Source organism: Daldinia loculata (genome assembly GCF_022478755.1).
Source record: "Daldinia loculata strain CBS 113971 unplaced genomic scaffold F4817scaffold_4, whole genome shotgun sequence".
Lineage (NCBI taxonomy): Eukaryota > Fungi > Ascomycota > Sordariomycetes > Xylariales > Hypoxylaceae > Daldinia > Daldinia loculata.
In genome coordinates, this window is record NW_026054858.1 from 394661 (window position 1) to 419962 (window position 25302).

The 25302-nt window shown below is 47.9% G+C and overlaps 8 protein-coding genes and 1 non-coding gene across 9 annotated transcripts; 5 read left to right on the top strand and 4 right to left on the bottom strand.

Annotated features, from left to right (window-relative positions):
- Positions 1-169: 169 nt before the first annotated feature.
- F4817DRAFT_356185 (FAD dependent oxidoreductase) lies at positions 170-1702 on the bottom strand (the record flags this gene model as incomplete). Its single annotated transcript, XM_049305763.1, has 2 exons — positions 170-1083; positions 1234-1702. The coding sequence occupies 2 exons, from the start codon at positions 1700-1702 to the stop codon at positions 170-172; spliced, it is 1383 nt and encodes a 460-aa protein (XP_049162943.1).
- Positions 1703-2371: 669 nt separating this feature from the next.
- F4817DRAFT_356186 (uncharacterized protein) lies at positions 2372-4873 on the top strand (the record flags this gene model as incomplete). The annotated part of the gene is made up of 1 exon (XM_049305764.1): positions 2372-4873. The coding sequence occupies one exon, from the start codon at positions 2372-2374 to the stop codon at positions 4871-4873; it is 2502 nt and encodes an 833-aa protein (XP_049162944.1).
- Positions 4874-8262: 3389 nt separating this feature from the next.
- Positions 8263-10485, top strand: F4817DRAFT_178877 (uncharacterized protein). Its single transcript, XM_049298322.1, has 3 exons — positions 8263-8565; positions 8772-10366; positions 10478-10485. Exons 1-2 carry the CDS (start codon positions 8534-8536, stop codon positions 10216-10218), a joined length of 1479 nt encoding a protein of 492 aa, XP_049162945.1. The 5' UTR covers positions 8263-8533; the 3' UTR covers positions 10219-10366; positions 10478-10485.
- Positions 10486-11360: 875 nt separating this feature from the next.
- F4817DRAFT_325469 (uncharacterized protein) lies at positions 11361-13174 on the top strand. The gene has a single exon (XM_049301772.1). It carries the CDS (start codon positions 11510-11512, stop codon positions 12818-12820), a length of 1311 nt encoding a protein of 436 aa, XP_049162946.1. The 5' UTR covers positions 11361-11509; the 3' UTR covers positions 12821-13174.
- Positions 13175-13385: 211 nt separating this feature from the next.
- Positions 13386-13467, top strand: F4817DRAFT_t15. The gene has a single exon. It is a non-coding gene; the product is annotated as a tRNA-Ser (tRNA).
- A 923-nt stretch (positions 13468-14390) lies between these two features.
- On the bottom strand, positions 14391-15159 carry F4817DRAFT_312042 (uncharacterized protein; the record flags this gene model as incomplete). The annotated part of the gene is made up of 2 exons (XM_049300080.1): positions 14391-14657; positions 14752-15159. 2 exons carry the CDS (start codon positions 15157-15159, stop codon positions 14391-14393), a joined length of 675 nt encoding a protein of 224 aa, XP_049162947.1.
- Positions 15160-18706: 3547 nt separating this feature from the next.
- F4817DRAFT_179004 (cytochrome P450) lies at positions 18707-20538 on the bottom strand. The gene is made up of 2 exons (XM_049298324.1): positions 20274-20538; positions 18707-20205 (listed from the first exon to the last, which is right to left on the bottom strand). Exons 1-2 carry the CDS (start codon positions 20384-20386, stop codon positions 18774-18776), a joined length of 1545 nt encoding a protein of 514 aa, XP_049162948.1. The 5' UTR covers positions 20387-20538; the 3' UTR covers positions 18707-18773.
- Positions 20539-21067: 529 nt separating this feature from the next.
- F4817DRAFT_179042 (uncharacterized protein) lies at positions 21068-22965 on the top strand. The gene is made up of 3 exons (XM_049298325.1): positions 21068-21259; positions 21596-22216; positions 22289-22965. Exons 1-3 carry the CDS (start codon positions 21198-21200, stop codon positions 22611-22613), a joined length of 1008 nt encoding a protein of 335 aa, XP_049162949.1. The 5' UTR covers positions 21068-21197; the 3' UTR covers positions 22614-22965.
- Positions 22653-24456, bottom strand: F4817DRAFT_178951 (mitochondrial carrier). Its single transcript, XM_049298323.1, has 2 exons — positions 23026-24456; positions 22653-22961 (listed from the first exon to the last, which is right to left on the bottom strand). The coding sequence occupies exons 1-2, from the start codon at positions 23976-23978 to the stop codon at positions 22913-22915; spliced, it is 1002 nt and encodes a 333-aa protein (XP_049162950.1). The 5' UTR covers positions 23979-24456; the 3' UTR covers positions 22653-22912.
- Positions 24457-25302: the final 846 nt, after the last annotated feature.

Genomic DNA, 25302 nt, shown 5'->3' on the forward strand with positions numbered 1-25302 from the left:
CTCACGATCCGTTACGGAACATCGTTTAGACGTCAGATGGATTATCCTTGCTTGAGGTTCTTCCTTAGGTGAAACATACATACACATCTATTCACCAATCGATTTATAATTGGCATTCCCGCGTTTTGACTTATGATCTTTGTGATTTATGATTTGTCTGGTTGTATGTTTATTTTCTCATTGCGTCTTCTAGTGTCAGTCCCGGTTGTCCACCCCGACTCCCATCCTCCGTTGCTATGATTTCGGTAGTATTTGAGGATCTCCATTTCCATTTTCTCCGAAGTTCTTCAGGGCATGTTCCTGTAATAGTGTCTACTACTTTATCACCAATAACTGGCAAGAATTTGAATGCGTGCCCACTTCCCCCTGTAGCAACGAACAAACCTTGCCAATATGGATGGTAATCTATTATCCAGTCTCCCGTCTCGGTATCTGTATACCAGCAGAGTCGAGTTCGGGAGAAAGGTCGGTCTTGTAATTCTGGCCATGGTATTATTTTCTGTAAACCATCCCGTAGTACTTTCTCGGCGTCCGCTGGAATCGAGAGACCAGCATCGTCGAGATGCGTATACGGCTGTGAGATTAGCTCCGGCGTTGTCGAACCGGGAACTCCCAGGGGCGGTTTTGATACCGGCTTGGGATTCAGATATCCATATGCATGCCTTGCAATCTTGAGCACACGATTGCGCGGAGGTATCACGAAGAGACCTGTCGATACGTTTAGCATCACAGGGACCTTTTCTAGCCTCTTCTGCTCCTCTTCAGTGATGTCCATATAACCTAAAATCTGGCCGGTGGCCACGGCCTGTGTTGAGAGATCTACCAGCGTAGGTGTCCAGGCGCCCGCGGCGACGACTACGAGATCAGCTGATAGCGTGCTGCCGTCCTTAAGTCGCGCCCCGGTAACCCTCCTTAACGACTCGTCTGTCTCGAGGCTTTCGGCCGTCCCGTTGACGAAGGTTACGCGACCCGTGGCAGTGACACGCTCGTAGTACCACTTCATGCTCGCTTCAGCATCTGCCCAACCACTCGCGGTATTTAGGTATCCCCAGTAAGCGAACTCGCCTCCCGTGCCAGATACCACTGTACTAGTAAGTTAATATTTATTCTCATTTTGGTAAAGAGTCTAGAGGGTTTATGTATAAGAATAAAATCGACTGAAATTAGCTCGATAAAGAAATGTCGGCTCTAGTCTTAGGTGAGAGGGGAGAAAGGGCTCTCGACGTTACATACTACCGACAGACCACGGGTTCTTCAAAACGCGAATTGAGCTTAAAGGTCGTCCTTCCTTATGCGCAAGCGCCATTGCGTTCACCCAGCTTTTCTTAGCATAGGCAAGACCAGTTGACGACCCGTTATCACGCACCAGCGGTCCGGAGTCGGCTCCTAGTATGAATCCGGACTCAGTGTACCGGCCCTCACCACCGAGAGAGGCCGGATCGGTCTGCCGCCAGTGGACTTGTGCCTCCGATGCTAACGCTGCGTAGGCCGGGTCTGCATAATCGGCCCGGATAATCCTCGACGAGTCGATAGAGGAAGCATCACGGGATGGGAACACACCAGCCTCCGGGGACCGGTCTAGGACAGTTATAGAGGTAGATGCGAACTCAGGGCGCTTGGTAAATGCGAGGGCGGTGCTGAGTCCGAATACCCCGGCACCTATGATCAAGATGCTAGTAGGGGGATCATACTTGGGGGTCATATCTGGATCGAGAGTAATATCTTGGAGGACTGGGGTTGGACAGGATAGAACCTCAGTCATGGACCAACCTTCCGGGGACACTTGCGTTGCTAGCGGCATAATAATTACTTCCTAAGAAACGGATATGAGAGTTACGAAGATATTAACGAAGATAATATTCGACTAAGATATGGACTATGAATTATATACCTATATATTTGGACTTGTTGTACTCCCCGCACCGGCGCCGATGTGGAAACTAGGTGGAGTTATCCCTTACTTGAATGCTGTTAGGCTATGTCTTGAATAGCGCCTTTGATTTGACTAGATGTATGTAAGAACTAGGTGTAAGACACAGACTGTGTAAGACAACTTGGTTGACCATACGATTGGATCGTGTAATATGTACAGTCAAAGTTTAGTGGAGTGGGCCTACCATATGCTATGTACCTAGGTACCGGAGCACCTGCTAAATTGACCCAAGGGAAACACGGACATGTGAGAATGTATAGAGAATACTTGCATAGTGAGGTACCTAACCCATCCCAATTAGCTTTCTCTTTTAACTTTCAATGTTTTTGAATCTCCAACGCCAACCACCATTCAAAAATACCAACCAACCAATGCAAGAGCAAATTATTCACAAAATGCGACATCCTACGTAATCCCACTCTATCCAATTTACCAATAATGTCTTCCAAGAAACTTACCGACTTTCCTGACGTCGAGGCGAAGCTCCAGAAGCCGTCGAAGCAATCCGCGTTCGAGAAGCAGAAAGCTGATGCCGAGGCCAAACGTAAGAGAGAAGCTGCTGAGACCGCCGCAGTATACGAGAGTTTTGTTAAGAGTTTCGATCACGACGACGATGAGGATGACAATACAGGCCCTACTTCCCGTCCACCACTCGCGTTTGGTGCTCGACCTCAGGGCGGTCCTCCCGGTCGCGAAGGTGGTAGGCCAGTACCGCCAAAGAGACATTTTGGCGGTGGGCCAGGTTTGAAGAGTGGCCCTGGATCTTTGGGCCCTCCTCCAACGTCCTTTGGTAGCAAGAGGAAGCTAGATAACCATCAACAGGGATTCAATAGGAGAGCTGCGGATGACGCACGGGGTCGGCTTGGATTCCACGATGATGACGATAGTGACGGTGGCCATGTTTTACGACCTAAGGTTATTTCAAAAGTTTTTAACGCGAGCGACGACGAAGGCGACACGAGATCGAGGGATTTAGCCGAGCAAAAGGCTATAGCGAAGCCTACGCTCCGCCTGGCGAATCTTCCACCGGGGACATCTCTTGCAGTCATAAAAGCTCTTATGCCGCCGAGCTTGACTGTAGAGAATGTGAAGATCCTACCTCCCACTGTAGGAAGCACAGAGAGGAAATCAATAGCCGCTATTGTTACGCTGTCTAAGGAGACCCCCGCTACGGATATCGACGCGACGGTTAGTTCTCTACAGAATCGATATCTCGGCTACGGCTTCTATCTGTCGCTACATAGGCATCTATCGTCTGCCGTAGTATCCACCATAGCCACGCCAAGTCTCACATCTTCGTCTACCTCTCATGCCTTCGGCGCAAAACCAGTCCCGCAAGCTAATGACAATAATTCTCATCATCCGGGTGGGTTTCACCGCGGGTTTGCCCCGCCAGCGTCTTATAGTACAGGGGGAGGGCCAATAAGTCGAACTATCTTCCATGTCCCAGTGCAAGCGCCGAGAGACATTAAACAACTCCAACTAATCCATAAAGTCGTTGAATCTGTATTAGCTCATGGCCCAGAGTTTGAAGCCCTTTTGATGTCACGGCCTGATGTACAGAAAGAAGAGAAATGGGCCTGGCTCTGGGATGCACGTAGTGAAGGTGGAGTCTGGTATCGGTGGCGACTCTGGGAGGTGATCACAGGCGGCCAAGCCAAGGTCGGCCGACAGGGGAAATACATACCGCTATTCGAAGGTAGCCATGCTTGGAGGGTACCTGAAAAGGATCTGCCGTACGAATACACTACTGCTATCGACGAATTCGTATCAGACTCGGAGTACAACTCTTCTGACGAAGAAGACTACGAGGACGAAGGGCACAAACCGATGGATGGTGGCGATAACGAAAATACTTACTTGAATCCGCTTGAGAAAACGAGATTGACACACTTGCTAGCTCGTCTCCCGACGACATTGTCAAAGATCCGGAAGGGCGATATTGCTAGGGTGACAACTTTCGCTATTACCCACGCGAGCAGAGGCGCAGACGAGATTGTAAACATGATCGTGGCCAACATCATCAAGCCATTTGCGTTAACTTTGGCAAACCCAGAGCGTGGCAAACCTAGTAAAAATGGAGAGGACTACGGAGAGTCGCACAACTCGACACCCTTTCCCGACGACGCAAACGCAAAGCTAAGCGAAACCCAGGATACGAGTGCTGCAAGTCTTATTGGGCTGTATGTCGTGAGCGATATTCTCTCGTCGTCCGCTACGAGCGGGGTTCGGCATGCCTGGAGGTACCGCCAGCTCTTCGAGGTATCTTTTAAAAATAACAACGTCTTCGAGATTTTGGGCCTTACAGCAGAACGCCTCAATTGGGGTCGTCTGAGAGCAGATAAATGGAAACGAAGTGTCAAGCTAGTATTAGGTTTGTGGGAAGGATGGTGCGCGTTTCCGCACGAGAGCCAACAGCTCTTCAATGAGACATTTGAAAATCCCCCGAGTGCAAAGAAGGAGGAGCAGGTTGATGAGACCGCTAGGAAAGGCAAATGGAAACCCGTGGAAGCCGGTAGTTTGGCCACTACGAAAATCGAAGGGAAAGGGTTCGTGCCTCTGCCTGCAACTGGGGAAGTGCGATATGATAGCGAGGCCGCTAAGATGGAAATTGATGACGTGGATGGTGAGGCGATGGATGAGCATATGTCAATGGATGAGGCAGACCTGGATACCGATATCGATGGCGTTCCAATGGATGACAGTGAGGATGGAGAACCCATGGACGAAAGCGAAACGAAAGATGCGGAACGAGATAACTTCGTTGGCAAAACGGCGGACAAGGGTAGTCAAAGCGGCGAAGGAAAAGATGCCGAAGATACTGGAAAGGACGACTCAAGCAGCTTGTCCAAGGAGCAATCAGCTGGGACCCAGCATAGGAGGCGTATGAGAGCCGTCGATATGTTTGCAGACTCTGATAACTCCGACAATGGAAAATGATCTGGTAGCGCAAGGGACAGAGTCAATCCCATTCGTACACCCCTGACAACGAACCAGGGTCATCAACAAAATCAAGCCCTACCTGTGCACATATAGGTCCCGCGTTAGGAGAGTCGGACCTGGACCGTGCTTTATATTGGAATGCGGTCGTCTTTATCAACTATGGAGTGACTCATAAGCAGGATCTATTGATGTCTTTATATTGTACCTGAAGCTCACTAAAGATACTAATGACTATGTGCCGTTATGACGACGCTTATGCAGTCGGGATACCGACATATTCAGGCCGCCAGAAATTCTTAGCAGACCCTTACGATTCACCAGCTACACGCAGAGTGGTTTAAGCAGTTGGGGGGATACGCCCCCTTCTGTAACAGATGCTTCGTATCTACAAGACATGAAGGGATGGTGTATGAGCGTCGTTAACCAGCCAGATAGTGAACCAGGTATTAGGGGTAACTTCGTGAGATAGTACGTTTATATTTGGTGCTACAGTCTACATTGATACATGTGTTGATCTAAAGTGATTGATATCATGTCTCTAAGAGCGACCCTGGGGTTAAGGGTATATCCCACCGGCGAATTGGGACGAGACGTTGTGCGAGGGAAGCAAGAAACTCGACAGATTTTAGTTTGTTAGCAAACGTAAAATTCGAGCATGATATCTACCTTGATACTTGGGAAATAGCGACATCGCCAATGGCTAGCCAGTAGGATAGCTATGATGATTTTCTCAAATAGGTCTAGGGTAATTGCAAATGCCGGAGGTGGAAGCACGCGAGATGCCATATAGATGGGCCAATTGGAATTATCCCGGAGCTCGATAAAATTAGGTTTCGGTTATCCATCCCGGCGGTATCGAATCTCGAATCTGATCGAGGTCAGATGTCACTTAGCGCCGCGGGACTATCATTTGATATCCGAGTTTTCATATTAGATCTGCAGCACTAGAGGCGCATGTTGTACATGTGTCATTCTACTCTTTAATAATGATTATATTGCCAATGATATTATATGTCAGAACCACTCATGTATATGTTTGCATACCTCGTATGCTGGCTTATACCATGTAACCAGTCTGAGTGCAAGTACATAACCGTTTGCTATAGCTCGTTTCGATAAAGCTTACGCTGTGAGATATGAATACCTAGGTATCGGATTATGCAGGGTTCAACGGCTTGTTCAGCATGGATAACTGATATGTAGTATTTGCATACTTGTTACTAGTAACCAGTAACAAGATGTATTATGTACGTATGAGATGGCGGAGAGGGTTGTAATTTATCTATGCCTCACGAGGTTTAGGTTTTGTATAACAATGGAGAGTAGGTATGTAGTTGACAATATTTATTTGGTCTTTTTAAATAATGATCGAATATTACTTCTCGCACTATATATCTACCGAACATCTTTTTCTTCTGAAGGTAATCGGAATTGCAGCAATTAAAGATGAATTAGGTACCTAGGTTCAAGATAGACAGACAGATATCATATATTTTTCTTCTCTAAGAGCCGCATCTTTGATTATGTACTTGTACTTGTAAGCAAGTAGCATTAATATACGTAAGGCACTTGCCGTCAATGGAATCCTCCAAAGTTCCGCATTGCATTTTAGGCACATCATAAGGTTAAGGCTTTTTGATACTGGGGACATACCCGAACAGGAAAGAGGTTGACTCTTATTATAGCATTTTATCGTTCGTGCTGTCATAAGCCCGTACTGTATTCCGTACCTGCCTGCCTAGATATCATTAGCAAGTGCCGAAAAAGCCTTGTACATAAGCAAGCTTGAAAAAAAAAATACCGATATGTGACTAGATGACGTATCCCTTTTTTTTATACCGTAAAAAATTATAAGGGCAGAAGCTAAGGTCTACAAGGTACGTGCTTTAGGTTTTTAGCCCCACGTTCCCCAAGGCCATTGAACTTCATGTTTTCTGGCTGCAAGCCCCCTTCTTGCCCCTCCCTTTCAGCCCCTCCATAAAGTTGATTCTATATGGTCATTGACGGTGTCATTGGATTGTAGATGATACGCATCTTCGCATCTTCTGCAGGACCCTTTTAATGCTCCCGTCCCCCCCGATTAGCGCGTTCTGCAGTACATAGTACATAAAGTACATATAGTACACATACATATACTTTATGTACTTACATAGCTTAATCCCTGTCCAAGAGGAAAGGGAAAGTGAAGGATCTAACTCGAAGTCAGCACCATTTGGGCCAAGCAGCCAATCAAAACTTGCTCGTTTTGGGATACCCCCACAGACAACACGACAGTCACCATCCCAATCATCTTTCACTTTTGCTAATACCCTTTGACCCTTTGACCCTTTCCTGGAGAGTTCAGACCATACTTAGGTAGATATTTTGTGGTCTATTATGGTCTAAACCAACTATCTCCTTGTGGTGGGGACCCTTAGGTATGCTTCACTGGGAAACGGTTTGGTCAACTTGGTGGTTCTGCCGCAGCCTACAAGACAAAAACCGAACCCGTTGAGCTCCAAGAGGTACAATGTCTCTAACAAGTTACATATAGTTCACATATCACATACAGTTTACCGGTATTATATAGAAAGCAACATTAAACCGCCTACTACCAACACTACCAACACAACCACCATTGAAAAAAAAAAGAAGCCTTTCCCGGGTTTCAGACAATTATAAAAACGCCCTGATGACCCTTGGAAAACATTGACATCTAAAAATCTGGATCCCGGTCATAAATCCCCTTTCTTACCGCCATCTAAACTGCAGGACCGAGACTTTCCCCGGGGTAACAGACTTCTTGTATTCGGTCTGTCTTGTCATCAGCCTTCGACTCGAAGCACAGTCTTACCTACTTGGGTACCTCCACTAACGTTGTTGGCTGGGGACGTTACATGTGGGAATCAGATGAGAAACAACCTCTTCCCCTCCCCATCCCCTGGGCAATCATTCTTCCTTATCGGTCATAACATTACAAATTGTCTCTGTCTTTCCGGAGTTCCTTCTCAGAGTATTAGTCGCTACGCTACTTACACCGGATCGTCTCACCGTGGGCCCTTCATCTACCGCCCGGTATTCATAACCTGTAACGGAACCCCGAGGTGCCGACCCCAGACTTCTATTGTTGAGTGACTGCCGTCATATTCCCAACCTGTATTACTCTGCTTCGGTATTCGACTCATACCAGCCATATTGGTCGACGACACTCTATTGGACATATCACACTTTATTCGTTTACCCTCGCAGCTTTTAAGACCCTATCTCTTATTGATATATCTATTATACCACATCTCCGCCCCTATAACGATCTAGGCCTCGAGTTTATCTGCTCAAGGCCCCTGTGAGACCTTAGGCGTCGTTCGCTCTAGCTCATCTCGAATTTATCGAAGCCTCGAGTTCCACGACGCCAGCCACTTTCACCTCATGCCACAGTGATCAACCTGCCTTTCCAAGTACGACTTAGAAGGTCCGCTACCTGCCGCGCGACAACCTCGATGAGAAGAGCCCCTATGCGCCTCGCTTCCGACTAATACGTTAAGACATTAATCTCTAAAGTAAAGTTAGGACGAGTCGTCTCTGAAGCTGTCGATAATTCTTACATGATATATAACGTTCCTTGTCCAGCATACTTTCGAGCTTCTGTTGCGCCGGTACCACCGCGCGACGCTACGGAAGATGCCTATCATTAATGGACAAAAGATGGCCTGGTGAGTCAAATATCATCTGCTGTTTGTCTCTGCGCAGTGTCCCATGGGGAGTCTCGGAAGGTTGCATGTTGTTACGCTAAGTTTGGGGCGCCTTTCCTAGCAAACCATCTCCATTCGACACTGGAAATTTGTGTAACGGATGGTTCTCGTAGAAATCACTATAGTCTTGGCTGTTTTCACCCACTGACTACTTCTCCTATCTTTAGTGAGCCATGTATACGAGGGCATCGATCAACAAAATGCGCGCATTTGGGGGATCGTATGCTATTACCTGTGCGAAAGCCGGGTCGACCGCTGAGCACTTGTCCTCATCCGCCGGGCAAGCCGTGCCAATGTCGGAATGTAACGGCTGCGCTCCCTAAAGGAGGTTCATGTCGATGCGGTGGTAGCCCGCCTAGTAAGACTAACGGCACGCCGGCCATCGTCAAGGCCGAACCATCAGACAACCCGCCGCTATCGCCTACGAAACAAGCGTCATTTCGAATTCAGAAACCGACAGCAAAGCCAAACCGAAAACAATCTACTGATGCTTCCGCTTCGGCTCTACAGCGCATGAACGCTAACAGCTTGAACTTGATTGGCGCGAGTAGTGTTTTACCGGCATCTCCCGCGAATGTTATCGCTTCTTCCGCTGATTATACGAATTACATCCCGCCCTTACAAAACGGTAGTCACCAGTATCCCTCCTATCCGCAGATAGCTTCTCGTCTAGACAGGCAACTAGACTCCTCTCTACTTGCCCTAAACAACGGCCTGTCGAATATATCGCCAACACAACCTTCCAGAAACGGAATTCCAGACCGTTCAAATAATTCAACGGTTAGTTCAGAAACGATGACATCTGGTGCATCCAGCTCGCCCTACCACACGCCGATTTCGAGCACTGAAGATTCTTCGCAAGAAAAACCCTTGGGACAACCCGGAAGCTGCTGTTCTCAGAGGGTACAACAACCTCCACAGATACAGACTCACATTCAATTCCAGAGCCAACTTCATGCTGGACCTCAGCAGTCCTCGAACATGATGGGCTATATACCCCAAATTCCCACAGGTAACGGCTCTATGACAGCGCATTTTCCACCACAAGTGTCGGCTGAACAACAAATATATCCGATGAACCACTTCCAGCAACCAGCCCTATACTCAGACCAGGCCCCATTTGGGACGTACCATTTCCCGCTACAGCAATCGCAATGGGAGCAGTTAGTAGCAAATCTTTTGCCTCAAGTCGAACCAAATGGAGGTGCCTCGGGTTCCTATACGAGTCACGTATGCCACTGTGGCCCTGAATGCGACTGTCTTGGATGCCCTGCCCACCCGTACAACCAAGCAACGTGTCAGTATATTCGCGATGTCATGGCCTTCCAGGAAGAGCCCGTGGACGGGAATATTGATACGGGCAATTCAATACCGGACCCGCCGCTAGCGGTGGGCGAAGCATCACCACCACCACCACCGACGCACAGCCCAGTCGACACGGAGTCGCCAGGCGCGAACGATCTAAATCTATCGCCCAGCGAATTTCTCTTCGTCGATTACGGCCACGGAATGTGTGGATGTGGCGATGACTGCGCGTGTGTTAATTGTATGATTCACCGAGACCCACTGGACGCGAAGATACATGGAGGGTCTCAGGACAAGACCCCGAACTAAAGGAGAGGGGGTAACAAGGCTATTTCTCTGGCGCATGGATTGGTGTCCAACTGCACGATGCCTTTGGCGGAAGCGACAATGCGATAGATTAACTAATATCCCCAAGGATTGTGGATGAAGCCCACGAGAACAGAACATTCGAACGTATATATCTAGGAAGTCAGGGACGTATATATTTAAGGGAACAGGAAGGAGACATGAAATATTTCATATACGGGAACGGCAGTTCGGAGAAGAGATTATGGGGATTGTTACGAACTATTGATAGCGACAAACATCAACTATTCGGACCCTGCGATAGCGAATTCGACTGAATTTTAAGGATCAAGCGGTCGATACTCGCTCGATGAATTAGCGAACGTTTGTCTGTTGGCATACCCCCACCTAGCGGGGATTTTCTATCGTCGACGAACCCCCAATCGGCTATCCTGGCATCTTCCGAGACGATGGGGTCTGGATTGAGGTTCGGCGAATAGAATCCAAGCCCAGACTGTCTATGTACGTCCTACACCGATTTTGTACGAGTCGGCGTTCAACCGGCTCGCCTGCCGCGTATCTGGAGACTTTTATAAGACCTTGTAATACGTGACGACTAAGACTCGGCGCAGATTTACGTATAGGGTTTGCGGTGTGACAGATGTTCGATACGTAATTTAGGAGATACGGATTGATAGAAAAGGGCCAAATACATACGGGTCGGAGCTTGGCCGACTTATATGCGGACTTTCCCGAGTCTTTACTTCGGTTAGGTGTCATGAGATACAGATGCTCCTCCATTACATAGCGCAGCGACACAGTTTCGTACAATATAATTATTGTATTAAATGTCTGTTTTGCATTACTTGTGATGAATCGGCATTAGTACCTAGGTTAGGTAAGTTGGATGTTACGATAGTCGCGTAGGTTTTTACCAGGCAGCCCAGGGAATAACTCTACCTTTTAGTACGAGATATGTGAGAACCTTGAGGGACATTTTTGCTTATGTAAGTGTCGTACAAATGCATAGATGCATTACCCACGTTCCACATTCCACACGGTACATGGCACAAATGCCCGACGGGTGGTACCTGGCAATCCCCGGCTTACATACTACACACATACCTACATAGGTACCTACGTATTATTAGCCTGTTCTCCTTGTACAACATCCAACATCCAACATCCAACATCCAACATCCAACATACTGGAACGTACAATGTCCTCCAACGATCACTCTACTGCGGCTTCGGACGCATATGAATCCTACTTGATCGCCCAATTTACCCCCGTGCGGCTGCTATCGTTGCATTAATGGCTGATGCTAGCGGCTACCGAGACCGCGGACTGGGAGACCACCAACGTCATTCGAATCATAAGCGAACGCGTGGGGAAGACAAGCACGAGCTAGATGACGTGAAACGTGTCAAGCAAAGATACGACGATTATAAGAGGGAGAGTGGAAGTAAACACGAGCATCGATACGATGACCATCGAAATTCTAGACGGCGTGATTCCGTATTACGACCGAATACCTCATCACTGAGAGAAGAGAGAGGGGAACATCGTACTAACTCTATCCCTTTCAAGCGCTCACCTTCGACGTCCTCAGCACGACGCCGCCATCATGCACCCGATCATCACCGTCATCATAGGCGTCACCGCTCTTCGACTTCTCCCACCCGCACCCAAAGCGAGCTCCCATTAGGCGCGAGGCCTCTGGTTCGTTCCGATTTCAAGACCTTCAAGCCTCTGTTTGCGCAATACCTCGAAGTACAAAAAGGGAAGGACATTGCGGCGCTGGACGAGAGGGAGGTTAAAGGCCGCTGGAAGAGCTTTGTCGGCAAGTGGAACCGTGGGGAGCTAGCTGAGGGTTGGTATAGTCCTGAGACGCTTTCCGAAGCGAAGAAGGCTGGTGCTGGCGCTGGTACACAATTTGTGGGGGAAGATAGGATAGTCTCCGTGACGTCGCCGTCGTCGCGGCCGAGCGGACAGAGTCGCGAGAGGCTTGGTGGGGGTAGTGGCTCGATACTCTCCGGAGGGGAGGAAAACGAAGATGAAGACGACGATGAGTATGGGCCGACTTTACCTGGGTCAGCTCCTGCGAAAAGCTACACCCGCGATCCTTCCGATGCCACCCGCTCTACGCGACATGGCCCAGGTATACCCAATCGGCAAGACTTAGACCTGCGGCGCGAGAACGCAGAAGAGGAGCGCACCCAGCATATCTCCGACCTCCGTCTGGCACGAAAAGCCGATCGCACCGAGCAACGTGCGCGCCTCGAAGAACTAGTCCCGCGAGCAGAACCCGGGACGCGGGAGCGGCAGCTGGAGAAGAAACGCGAGGTCAACGAGAAGATGCGCGGGTTCCGGGACAAGTCGCCCGGGGGCGGCGCGGAGGTCGGCGAAGCAGAGCTCATGGGTGGCGGGGACTCGGTCGCCGAGTACAAGCGCCTGAAGGCGGTGGCCGAGAGGCGGAAGACGGAGCGGGAGGTCCGGAGAGAGGAAGAGGCTAGGATTAAGGCTGCGGAGAGGGAGGATAGGGTTAGGGAGTATAGGCGCAAGGAGGACGATACGATGGAGGTGTTGAAGAGGATTGCGAGGGAGAGGTTTGGGTCGGGATGAGGGGTCTAGTTTATAATGATGGTATTCAGTTCATCGTTTAGGGAGTGCTCTAAGGTGTTAAGAGTGCTTGGGAAGGAGTTGATATAACGTAGGCTAAGGTATCTAATGTTTTTACGAGCATAGATTATACGTGAAAGTCACCTAGTTACCTACCTAACATACCTAGAATAATATGTTAACGTACATTACTATTCACTTGGGGCAGGTTAGGCTTTGAACTTTATAGGGGGAATAATAGTTAGCCAGGTAGCTGGGTGCTTTTGCGCATTGATGCTCTACCTTACAGTATAGGCTTGAAGAGTCATTATTAATAGTAAACTACTATTACCTGGGCCAATTATTGGGAAGCCTAAGTGTACTACGTATTTCTTCAACCCGGCACATCGCTAAGTGTTACCTTTTCTACTATCCAGATCTCAACCAAGGAAATACATAAAAGACGGATGCCTGCAGGATCCACTCCCGGATACTTCCACCAATCATCTGTGCGACAAGTTCACAATTTTCCCCTCCAAAGACCGTGCTATATAAATGCCCATAATAGCTTGCTTTTCAACAACCAATCGGCGTGGTGGCAGAGTGGTCTAATGCGCAAGACTAGAAATCTTGTTCCTTCGGGAGCGTCTGTTCGAATCAGGCCCACGTCGGCTTTTCTTTTTGCGATTTTTTTGTTCTTTTTGCCATTCTATTCTAGAGTTGAAACTTATCTCTCATTTGGATGCGATGATTAGTAACTCGGCTAGTTCTTATTAGCTGTATCTGCGACAATTGTTTAAAAGGACTGGGGCCTCGTAGCCGATAAGGTTAAAGGGCATGCTGGTAGGACTTATTGTAGCTTAGTTGAGTTGATCTTGGGACTTGGGAGTCTAGGTTAGCTTGATGTCTTGCCCGTATCTATCTAGTAACAGTTCAAGCAAAAGGGGTAAATAACGGCAACAAAATATAACGGGTGATTGAGGAATCTAGATTGATTATTAGCAAAGGTCGTGTAACTAGCCGTAGTATATCTCCTGTACTATGAATAGGCCAAAGTGGGTTCTAGTAATGCCCGGCGAGAGCCTCAAGAACTTAAGACACTTACTACGAACTTTCAATCACGTTTACTGCATAAGGACTCGAGTAGAAGAAGCAATCAGCATTCTGGAAGTGTCTCTATGGGAGACAAGACTGCATAATGTACTAAGAAACAGGAACATCTCCTTCCTCACTGCTACCTATCTCTATTCCCTGCCGGGAAAGAAATGGTTCTGCCATAAAGACCAGATACATTATTGCCCGCCTCGGGCTCGTTCGTAACGAAAAAGTTGACATATGAAACTTCATAGCATGGTAAGCTAAAGCAATAAACATGGCAACTACTGATAGCTGCAAAACCTTCCGCTCATCTTCGTCGCGTTATGTTCTCATAATCCGTGCTCAAGAGTATCGTGCTTAATTTTCAGGCTGAGTGTTTGTTGGCAACCTGAGAGTTTCTTATTAGTAATGATACGTAATATCTCGGGTTATAGGGGAAACTTACTGCTGAGTTTCATCGTTGTATAACTACCGGTAGGTCTCTAGGGACAAATAGTTAAAATCCGCCTCTTGGGATAAGGTAAATCTCTCGGCTGTGGTTCGCTGATTCATCGAGGAACGCGAGGTCTTGTTGAGGCCACGACTCGGGATCCGGATTGTAACGTCGAGGATACTGAAGTTCATGAGCCATGACGCGGTCTAGGATTCCGTTGTTCCATTGATGAACCCAGTCGGCCACGGAGAGGATCTTCTTCAACAGGACGTTCTGAGGCCAGTTGCGCCCGGCATAGTGGAGACGGGTTCGGTCCCATCTGTATCGGTGCTGTTTGAGATAACATGTTAGCGAGTCAGAATTGGGAGAGGCCTCAGAAAGGGGGAAGAGGGGGGGAATTGTTAGAAAAAAAAAATCTACTTACGGCCACGTCGTTACTCTCGGTTATCAGCATTGCCTCGATACGCGCGCTGTTTGAGATCAAGGACAGGAGGTAGCCGATACCAGCGATCAACACAACGAAGACATAGACTTCGAGTGATTCGTAGAAGAGGCCGTTCTTGATCGCGAGTAACATCGCAACATTCACGAATAGGGCTAGACTGATATACTTGACGAGGACCCAGCACCACCAGACGGTGATCAACTCCAGACCGTAGATGACGGGACGGTATCGGAAATGGAACTCGGGGGCAACCTTTTGAACAAGACGGAGGAACCACTTTCTCTTCATAACAACGGTGATGAACGCTGCATGACCGACGAGTAATGCGATCGAAAACAGGATAACCTGCTTGATGAAGGTGACGAGCTCGAGAAATTTGGAATCCATATTTGCTGAATGTACGGGATACTTGGATAGAATTTACAAAAGAATGTAGAATATGGTTCGCGATAATGAAACTTGAATGTAATTGTCGAGGTGCTGAAGGAGGGAGGAATATTGTCTTGTGGCGAGAAGGATGTGGAAAGGTAGTTTCTGCCTCGTGGGGTGGATGTTGGCAGACTTAAATAGAAAAATTGGGAGGTGTAGGAAGAGTCACCAGAGGGAAATTCAAATTGCCCTGCGAGTCATTTTAGGGGAAGGTGAGCGGGTTTCAATGGGCACGTCGTCGATGGAAGCCGAGTAATGCGGCCGGAAGCGGGTTGGTGACTCGGAACTCAAGGCAGCGGTATTGTCAAGGCCGGGTTAAGCGGGTGCCCGGGGCTGTTGTTGAACGGGGGTCCTTCCGTAATGGTCATCTTTGAGTACCTAAATCATGCCTTAGCAAAGGGCGAGAAGGGATGACTGATCGTACTACCGATGTCATTATGCCTGATCCCTTTAGTCGCGTCTTTATGCGATATGCGGGAAAAGGTTGAGTCTACAGAATGCTAGCCTCCTTTAAGGAAGACGATGTGCTTTAGAATCATAGTTACATCTACTGCTACGGAGTATCTCGATTTACGCAATTGTGAGTGATGCGTGGAGTTATAGTTGCCGACTATACGTCGTGGCTGAAGATAACAGTACGTTAGTGGTTTTATGAGTGCCGCCTACACAGAGAGCGAATAAGTAGCATAAGGCACTTCTAAATATGCATTAAGCTGCAAATAATTAACGGCACTTTGCTACGATGTTACCAACACTCATGTTAGCAGGCGGCCTATCCCGGAACCGCAGAGGCACTTGGAACAAAAGTGTTGCATGATGTATAGGCAACGTTTGTTATGATGAGAACAAGCAAAGGCACAACTCTGTTGGGGCACGGGCACTTTTGGGGCGAACTAGGACTGAATTGTTGATACGAAATAACCGGAAGTCCTTTATCCTAGATTTCCCAGTGGTCCAGGGGCCTAGCAACGCTCAGCTATATTGTGAACGGGATCTAAGTGTATAACAGGGAGACGATCCAAGGTTCAAAGGGAGAGCTGTCTAATTTGTATTGTGGGCTCCTTAAATAGACGCTCAATTAACAGGTAGGTACTTGCTCTACGTGCTCATATTGATGAAGACTGATGAATTCTTGTATGAATATATTCTCAACGGGTGACCGGGGGTAATGAGAGGAGTGTGGATGTGAGGAAGCAATGGAAGCAAAAGGATGGTAAGTAATGAAACAAATGCGAGAAGAACTATGGATGTTGGTTTATTTAGGAGTTGAAAGTGGACTTTTAAAAAGGGGCTGGCAGTGAATAGTTACTATACACTAACCCTACTCATCTGTTGAACATATATCTACCAGGCCGAGCTTAGGTATCTAACCTGTGCGGCATACTGTAGCTTGTCATCTCAAATACCATCTCTTTATTGCTTAGCATTGTATATGAATACAAAATCTACCCAATGCCTATGCTGTGCTTTGTTAGGTCGTGATGGGTAAACATTGACATAGGGTTATTATAGGGGATTAAGTTCTGTCATACTCAACCAAGGTTTACAGGCTAAATTATATTTAGAAACTAAAGGCACTACTTGACCAGATTCACGGCCAAAAACATAACACTATTTCACAGGATGTAATTTATGGGCGTAATTAGTCTCTGCTAAGAAAGTCAATCAGTACATGACGTTATAGTTTTATTTCACTGTTGACGTCCTTTTATGTGTTGACTCTCAACCTACTAACAAAGCAATCTGGAATTGTATAGCCCAAAACAAATTAGGTTGACCCATGGGTTGGGTACTTTATAGCGCCGTCTTCAATGACAACCCTGCCTCTGCCCTCCACTCCCACTCTCCTTATGTGCCCCGTTTATCATCATCCTTCCCGGCGCATCATTATATCCGTACATCCTATTATTACACGACGAAATCAAGCCGTGACAATGATCGTCGTCGCTGGCGGTCTGCAAGGACGGGATGGCGGGCTGGGTCGATGCATTCTCCCTTCTTTGGCTCCTGATGAGGACATGTGTGGCTAGACGGTGTAGCAGCAGCAGCAGCCTCTTGATTAGACTCATCCTCGTCTTTTTTCTCCATAGCATGCTCAAGATGATAGATTATATTAAATAGCCGGAAAAACTGTTCGCGATCTAAACTGCGCGTCTCCCTAAGGTGGTTCAGTCGCTTGTTTACCTCGGCTAGGGCGATATTTGCGTGTGTTCCTACGCATCGAAGCATACGAGGGAGCGTAACCTTCTTAGCCATCTTGGCAAGATTGCTGGTTGCAAGGATATCTCTTCTTGGAAGTGTTAGCACTAGGTTAGAGTCTGGTGTAGATATGGACGAACTGAGAGTCTCGGTTTCTTAACTTGATAGCTTGTGTCTGGATGCTTTTCCCTAGGAGACGAGAAAGAACATTGGATGCTTACCTTACCTACATATATAGTAAAAGTTTGGCATCTCCGAAAGCACGACCAAAGACTACACGATGTCAAAGCTTTTAGCGGGAAAGTATGTCGTAACACAGAACTTGACTTGAACGCCGCTGAGCCACTGACAACCCTAAGCACCATGAAGAATCTCTCTTGGTCCCTCTCGTATATACACTATAAAACTCTTTGTCTTCTGATGGCCGTCCATGCTCGACCTAAGGAGTTGTTCTGAACTTAACCCCAACTTTAAAAGTCAGTTCATCATTGCAAAAGAACTCGTATGCCTCTCTCCTAATACAATTTCTAGTAGACCCGTGCATCTCTGAGTAATAGAGCGCCTAGCAAAGTCATTCCAGAGTCATTGGCAATACTAATTCTTGCTATTGTGGACTTGGACGGCGGACAAATCCCACTGACCCCTTAAATTTTGAGTAATATGCTTGACCGTCTTTAAAGTGTAAGCTTAAGTTGTGATTGGTGGTTCAAAAAGCATAGCAGAGCTTAGGGAAGATAATAGATACCTAAAGTATTGACCTACCAATGCTTCTTCAACCATTGCGTAGATGGAATAACTAGGCCCAACAAACAGCACGGATCTAAGTGTTTACGATATCGGAGGGCTTGTCTTGGAAAGACGCATCATGTATTATAGTGAGGTGAAGTAGGACGAAGATTGGTCATGTTCCATTAACGAGAAAGAAGTATTATCTGATTAATTACCTAGATGATGATATGTAAAGACTACCTACCTGCGTAGTATCAACCCTCCTAGCTGACTTGGACCGACCTTTGAAGGGTTTTTCTAGAGTTATGATGATTTTAATAGTTGATATCCTCTAAAGGAATTTACGGCACTTGGCGGTTGAAGAGGTCTGAAAATCTTCATTCCGAGGTTCTTACGAGGAGAAGCCGTCGTTACGGCAATCGCCCAACAGAATACTAGAATGGGACATACAAGTAATGAAATGGGGTACCAGAATCAACAAAAGGGGTAGTAGTGGGATTAAACCTATATTATAGATAGGAAATAGCCAAAGCAATCTTCACATGCTAGGAGCGTATACTCAAGCTTACTAGTGCCTGTCGCTATTCTTATATGTATTAAATGGGAATATTCGGCCGATAAAAAACCCTGATAATTGCTTACTTCTAACTAATCGCTTTAGACTTTACAAGACATGGCAATCCGCCTTTCATCGGCAATGTAAGACTACTCTTGCTAACTCTCTCGCCTCCGTAGGCTGGCGTGAAGTCGAACATCAACACCATTGTTGGAATGACCTGGGCGGCTAATATTTCTGCCATTCGCTTTCCAAGACACAATCGCGGACCGCCGTTGAAAACTGGGAACTCGGCGGCGCTCTTTGTGATCAGTTTTCCATCTTCCGTAAGCCATCTTTCGGGCCGGAAGGAGTCTGCGTCGTCCCCCCAGTTAATCTTTGACCGATTCATGGCCCAAGTGCACCAAAATACTATGGACTTTTCCGGGAGAAAAGTACCGTCAGGTAGCGTGGTTGATTTTTCGCACTGCTTGATTTCGAAAGGAATTGGTGGGTAAAGTCGGAGTGTTTCGTAAAAAGTTGCCATGGTGTATGGTAGCGATGAGGGCGTGAGAATGCTCGAGTTGATACTTCCTTTATTATCAGATGATAGTAATGGTTCCTGGGTATTGTCGAGCAAGGTCCGTACTTCGTTCCGAATCTCGTCGATGATGAACTCGTGTTGCATAAGGAGGTAGATGCACCACGTCAGTGCTTGGGCAACAGTATCTCTACCAGCAGATAAATAGTTTAAGGCGGAATCAGATACGATTTCCCGGTTATCGCCGAAAACCTCTAATAACGATTGTATCAAGCTGCCGGAAACTTCATCTAGCCTATCAGGTGTCAGACCCGGTGTGTGGTCGCCCTGTTTCTTGGTATTTGAATTCGCGGCATTGTCTACAATCTTGTAACCAAAAGTACGGATTGTATGGAGCGCCTCCCTGAACTTAGAACCGGTGAAGTGCTCTTTAACGAACCACAGCGGGTTCTGGAAGCGTTCAGTAGTCGCGCCCGAGGCATAATCAAATGCAACAGTGAAATCATCGTCAGCATGCATCTCCATATTATAGGCCATCTTTCCCATAAGCTGACTCGTAATCTCGTGGAATACGGATTGCAGGTCTACGACTTTCCTGGCACGAGCCTGCACTTGTAGATGTTCTACAGCGCGGCCGAGATACCGCGGCAGCGCAACGTCTGTCAGGACTCGTAGATTGGAAGTGTTGAGAAAAGCTAGACCAGCCTTCCTCTGGGCTTTCCATAGCTCACCATCAACATTGATGATTCCGTTCCCAAACAAGTCCCAAGAGAGCTTCTTGAAGAAGTCGCCTTTGGAGAAGACACCCTCGTTCTTGAAGACATAATCTAGGTTCTTGGGATCATTGATGACCACGGCTGGAGGTAGGGTGGGTACGCTAATTTGGAACGTCTCATTGCCAAACCGCCTTTCGCACTTGACGAACCAAGAAAACAGCTTCTGCCGTGGTCGAAGAAAGAGGATTCCATTGCCTACGATGGGTAGGGTATTTGGCGGCTTTCTATTGCGAGGGTTAAACTCTGGATCGTAGCCTTATCATTTATGGAAGAGTATTGAGACATGCCTTACCTTAAGGGGGCCCCATTCCGTCGAATAGTTGGGGTCCGCAAAGTGAATTGATAGCAAAGTAGTGCCCCAAGTAACCCAAGGCAAGCTAGCCCGTACCCTTCAAGGAGAGCCATATCAATTACCGTAAATTGTTAAAGAGAAGCCTCGGTGTATATGCCATGTAACGGCTTCATGTGATTTTGGTCTAATAAAAGGGGCTAACTACATTCGTAAAGCGACTAGTTAAATTTTATCATTTGGGGGATGGTAGATTTTAATTGAGATGCAAAATTATATCCGAGTATTTTGAAGCCATTATGTATGTATATCGGAAGTTAATTCAATACCTTAGGTAGGTAGGTAGTTGATACTCGTTCATAAAGCTTCTCATTGGCTTTGTGTTGTAGAGTTGTACCTTCTATCACATGTCGTCAGGGGCATGCATCTTTTTGTCTCGACGTTTCAGCCTTACGTCAGTAACGTCAGTAACGCAACTACGCCCCGGAACATGTGGATATTCCCTAGCCGGCTAGCCCCCTGTTGTTTCTCCCCTGGTCTATTAGGTACGTATTTACTATTCGACACAAGTGATTGGCTCCAACCTCCCATCTTCCCCCTTGTAACCATCCGTCGCGTCCAAGCTCAACTCGAAACTCAACAAAATTGCCAATTGCCAAATCATGAAGCTGTCATGATGACGGCAGCTAGGGGAGCTACAAAACTTCCATATCACTCCCCGCTCCTTTTCTCAAGGTCGTCAGAAATTCATATTTACCTAAGATAGCTTCGATTGTTAACTGTGCCGGTTCGCAGACATACTCACGAAGCTGTTTGTCCGCCTATCGTCAAACTATTATTCAGTTCACCTGAGACGAAATACTCCAGAGCTACTACACCGAGAAATATACGGTGTATCACGAACCAATAGCTATCCAATCCGTCACAATGGCATCCCAGGCCCCTTTGATCCCCCGATTGCATCTCTGGGAGATTGACGACCAGCCGTGGTAAGTACATACACACATACAATGCAAAGCAGACAGTCCAGAACCGTAAGCGCTAGAGCACCGGAGCTCCGGATCTCAGCCTCCCCTAATTAAACATCAATTGGCTGTCATCGTCCGACATGGCACGTTGGGTCAACAGATTGATCGATCGATAGTCCTATCCAACAGATCTTCACCCGCTGTGTGCTACTATGGCTTACTGCAGGTCTATCCCGGTTCTCTTGGCTGTCTAACCTACCCCCTCCCTACATAGCAACAAGACAAGGGGACAGCTGTCGTCAGCCTCATCCCGCGTCAACACGTCCTCACCTGACTAACTAACCTCCGCCCGCACAGGTTCCCCTCCTTCCTCCGCGCATACGTCCAAGACGGCCTAACGCACGCCTGGACCGTCCACATCCCGTTTTTGCAGCCCAGCAGCCCCGCGACCATCGCAGCCGAGACCCTGCGCAATGTACTCGGCAGCTCCGTCTCGCGGTACACCTACATCGACTTCTGCGCCGGAGCCGGTGGTCCCACGCCTTTTATCGAGCGAGCTTTGAACAGCCAACTCGCGCGCGCGGCGACGCACCGGGTCCCCGCGACCGCACAATCCGCCATCGTGGACGGCGAGAGCCGGGCTGCTGCAGATAGCACGCCTAGCTACGCGGCGGTCGCCAACCCCAAGGCCGAGTCTGCTACTGTCCAGGAAGAGGACAGCCAGGTAGATTTCGTGCTGACCGATTTGCATCCGCACGTCGAGTCCTGGGAAGCTGCTAGTAAGAAGAGCGATCGGCTATCGTATGTCGCACGCCCCGTCGACGCCGCCAGCGCGCCTGCCGACCTACTGCGGCGGTATACGGGGAAGAACGGCGGGAAGGGAATTTTCCGGCTATTCAACCTAGCATTCCACCACTTCGATGACGAGCTAGCTCGCGCCATCCTAAAGAACACGGTCGAGACTAGCGATGGGTTCGGGTGAGTAGAGCCCTGAACTAGAAATATTCTATATTTATTTTATACAGATGACGCTGACAAGTTTCCCCTTAGCATCTTCGAGCTACAGGACCGGACCCCCACCGGCCTGCTGACGTGCTTCGCCTTCGGCTTCTTCATCTTTCTAATCGCTCCGCTGCTATATTGGTGGTCACCCATGCGCTTGTTCTGGGTTTACGTTATCCCTGTCGTCCCCTTTGTGCTTGTCTTCGACGGTCTTATTTCGTGCCTACGTACCCGTACTGCCGACGAGGTTGAGGCCCTGCTACGCACCTGTGGTGCGAACAGCGACGGCTGGGAGGTCAAGAGCGGAAAGGAGCAGTTTCTTTGGCCCTGCGGATATTTACACTGGATCATCTGCACCAAGAAGGCTACATAAGGACCGAGAATATTCGGGCCGTAGGGTAGGGGGTATGTCGGTGTAAAGCATAAGTATCATATAGTCACTTATAGTTCTTGCCCCCTTGTACAAAAAATTATTTGGTTGCATTCCGCAAAGTACAAAATATATGAAAACGATGATAATATGTACAAATGGTATTTTCCTTAGTCCCCCGTAAATGACCTTGGCAATGCTTCCCATGATAACCGCTGGACGCCCCCGTCGCTTTCTACATAGACAGTTAAGCGAACTAAAAGATAATTAAAGATGGGTAATCAACAGCCGGGGCTGACAAATTATTTCGTCAACCAACCAAGATAATCTACAACAATTAAGGTCACCATGCTACAATGTGACGTTAGCAAACATTATTCCGACCTGTTCCGAATTTCGGGTGGGATGAACTTACGCGTGCGGCGCAATACGCACGTAATAGGTACCGAATCCACGGTAGAAGCGCGTGATACCTTCCTGTCTGGCGACCTGGACGAAGCAGTCCGTCATGTTCTTGTACGGAAGTCTGCCATCAGGACCGCGTTGCTGCTTCTGCAATCTCGTCTTCACGAAGTCAAAGGGCAAGCTGAGGAAGGAAGCGAAAAAGCCAGCAATGGCGCTGGCTGTTAAGGTTTGCGACTGAGGAGACCATTGGGTGCGCGTCTTGAGTTGCGCTTTAGCTTCCGAAAAGAATGCTAGTTGACCTAAGTTAAGCGACATGGCTCGTACTACCGTTGGTGTCGCACCGGCCCACAACGCAGTAACGCCTTCGGATTTGACGATCGTCGATAATGCATCAATAACGGATTTGTAGTTCTTGCGCTCAGCGATAGGCTTGAGACCATCTGATTGCATTCGAATGAGAGCGAGATCTGCAGGGTTTCCGATAAAGGCTGCTATCCCACCGGCCGCAAGTCCAGCACTCGCTCGCTCAACAAAGCTAACCTGTCTACCCTTCTCCTTGGCGCGCGCTGATAGCTTCTTCAGAAATGTGTCGAAGAAGCCCAATCTCGCTGTAGTATATACCGCCTGGCGGAGAAGACCCGCCGAGAGGCCGGTGTACAAGTCAAGAGCCTTGCCTTGCGCAAGGATATCTCGCGTGACGGATAACGGAGTAGGTTTGGGCCCGGTGGCAACGCCCTCGCCAGCAAGTTGCAATCTGACCTTGATCATGTCTACAGGCTGGATGACAGTGGTCGCAACCATGCCAGAGATGCCGCCGTTAAGGAAAGGAAGGGCCGCTCGCATGATGGGCGTGTGTAGGAAGTCATTTCCTACGGCAGAAACTGCCTCCGAGCCCTGTTTGCCCATGGCGGACGTCTTGGTTCGTGCTGCTTCCGCGGCTTGCTTAAAGGTGTTGGAGCTCATAATTCCAGTCGTGAGGCAAGACAGCAGGGAGGCCAAGAAATCGTATACTGATACAAGGCCAAGACCCGCTTAAACGCTGGGAACGACTACAGAAAGAGTAGAAAGCTGGTAGTAACAACACATAGTTAGCAGCATGTCCGTAAATGCCATTTTGGTGAGACGGCTTTAAGCTTATAAGAAACGCCGGACTACGTAGGGAACTCCTGAGAAGGTCCGGAGAAGCGCCATTGGCCGAGGGACTCAACATCCGCTTGAAAGCATAGCCATAGTCATGACCGAGGTGTACAGCTGATAGCCGATGTTGTAATTCGGCCCCATTTAGCGGGTATCTGTTGTGATAGATACAGATGTGGACCGGTCGGGAAAGATAGGACGTGGGGGTGCGTGTACTTATTAGACCCCGGGCAGCGGCCAAAGACGTTGGAATTTCATCTCGGATACCGTTCTATTATCCAAGGCCATATCTGCGAGGCTGCACCAATAGGGTGTTAAGTTGATAATGGCGGATAGTAGCTAAACGGTTGAGGATGGCGTTCCATGACGGGACAAACAAACGAACGAACGAAATGGGGGGGGGCACCAACTTGTGCAACAATGTCTCAGTAGAAAATTAATAGACCACCCGGAGATGGGCTTCTATTCCACCCCAACTGGAAAGCTCAATTGCAACTATCAGCCTTAGATTGAGGAAATTGAAAAAGCCACCGAGACCGGCGGGATCATAGGTTGAGCTCAACAGGCGAGGAAGAGCTGATGTCGGTACGAATATTGGACGCCGGTGTGTATATAGCCAGATGATGTCAGCAGAAGGAATATTCCGCCGCAAAATCGAAGGATAGCTATCGGATTTGGTGGGGAGAATCAACAGAATAACACAACCACCAAATTTACAAAGCTAGGTAAAGTGGTAAAGTAGACGAGCAAAAGCGCGTGCAGCTAGGAACATGGATTTAAGTAATGCAAAAAGCCGACGATATGAAGTATAAAGTATCAATTAGATGGAGGAGGACTTCGCTTCCGAAGGTTTGGAGAAAAAAGAAAAGCTTAATGAGTTGGAGAGGCACATGTGCAGGTTATATATATGTAGTGCCTTGTGTTAGCGTACGTGGTATAAAAAGGAAGCCAGTCCTTGAATAAATATTGATTAAGGAGGGTGACCTCGGGTATGGTCGTTGCTATGTACTAGGAAGAATATTTTGGGGTGTCGACTGCCTCTAGTATATTAGGTATGCAAGTGTAAACTCTACTATGTAAGATGAAGGAAGGAAACGGAAAGAGAAGCGGGACTAGAGCTTTAACTTATGTAAAAGAGGAAGGGATACTA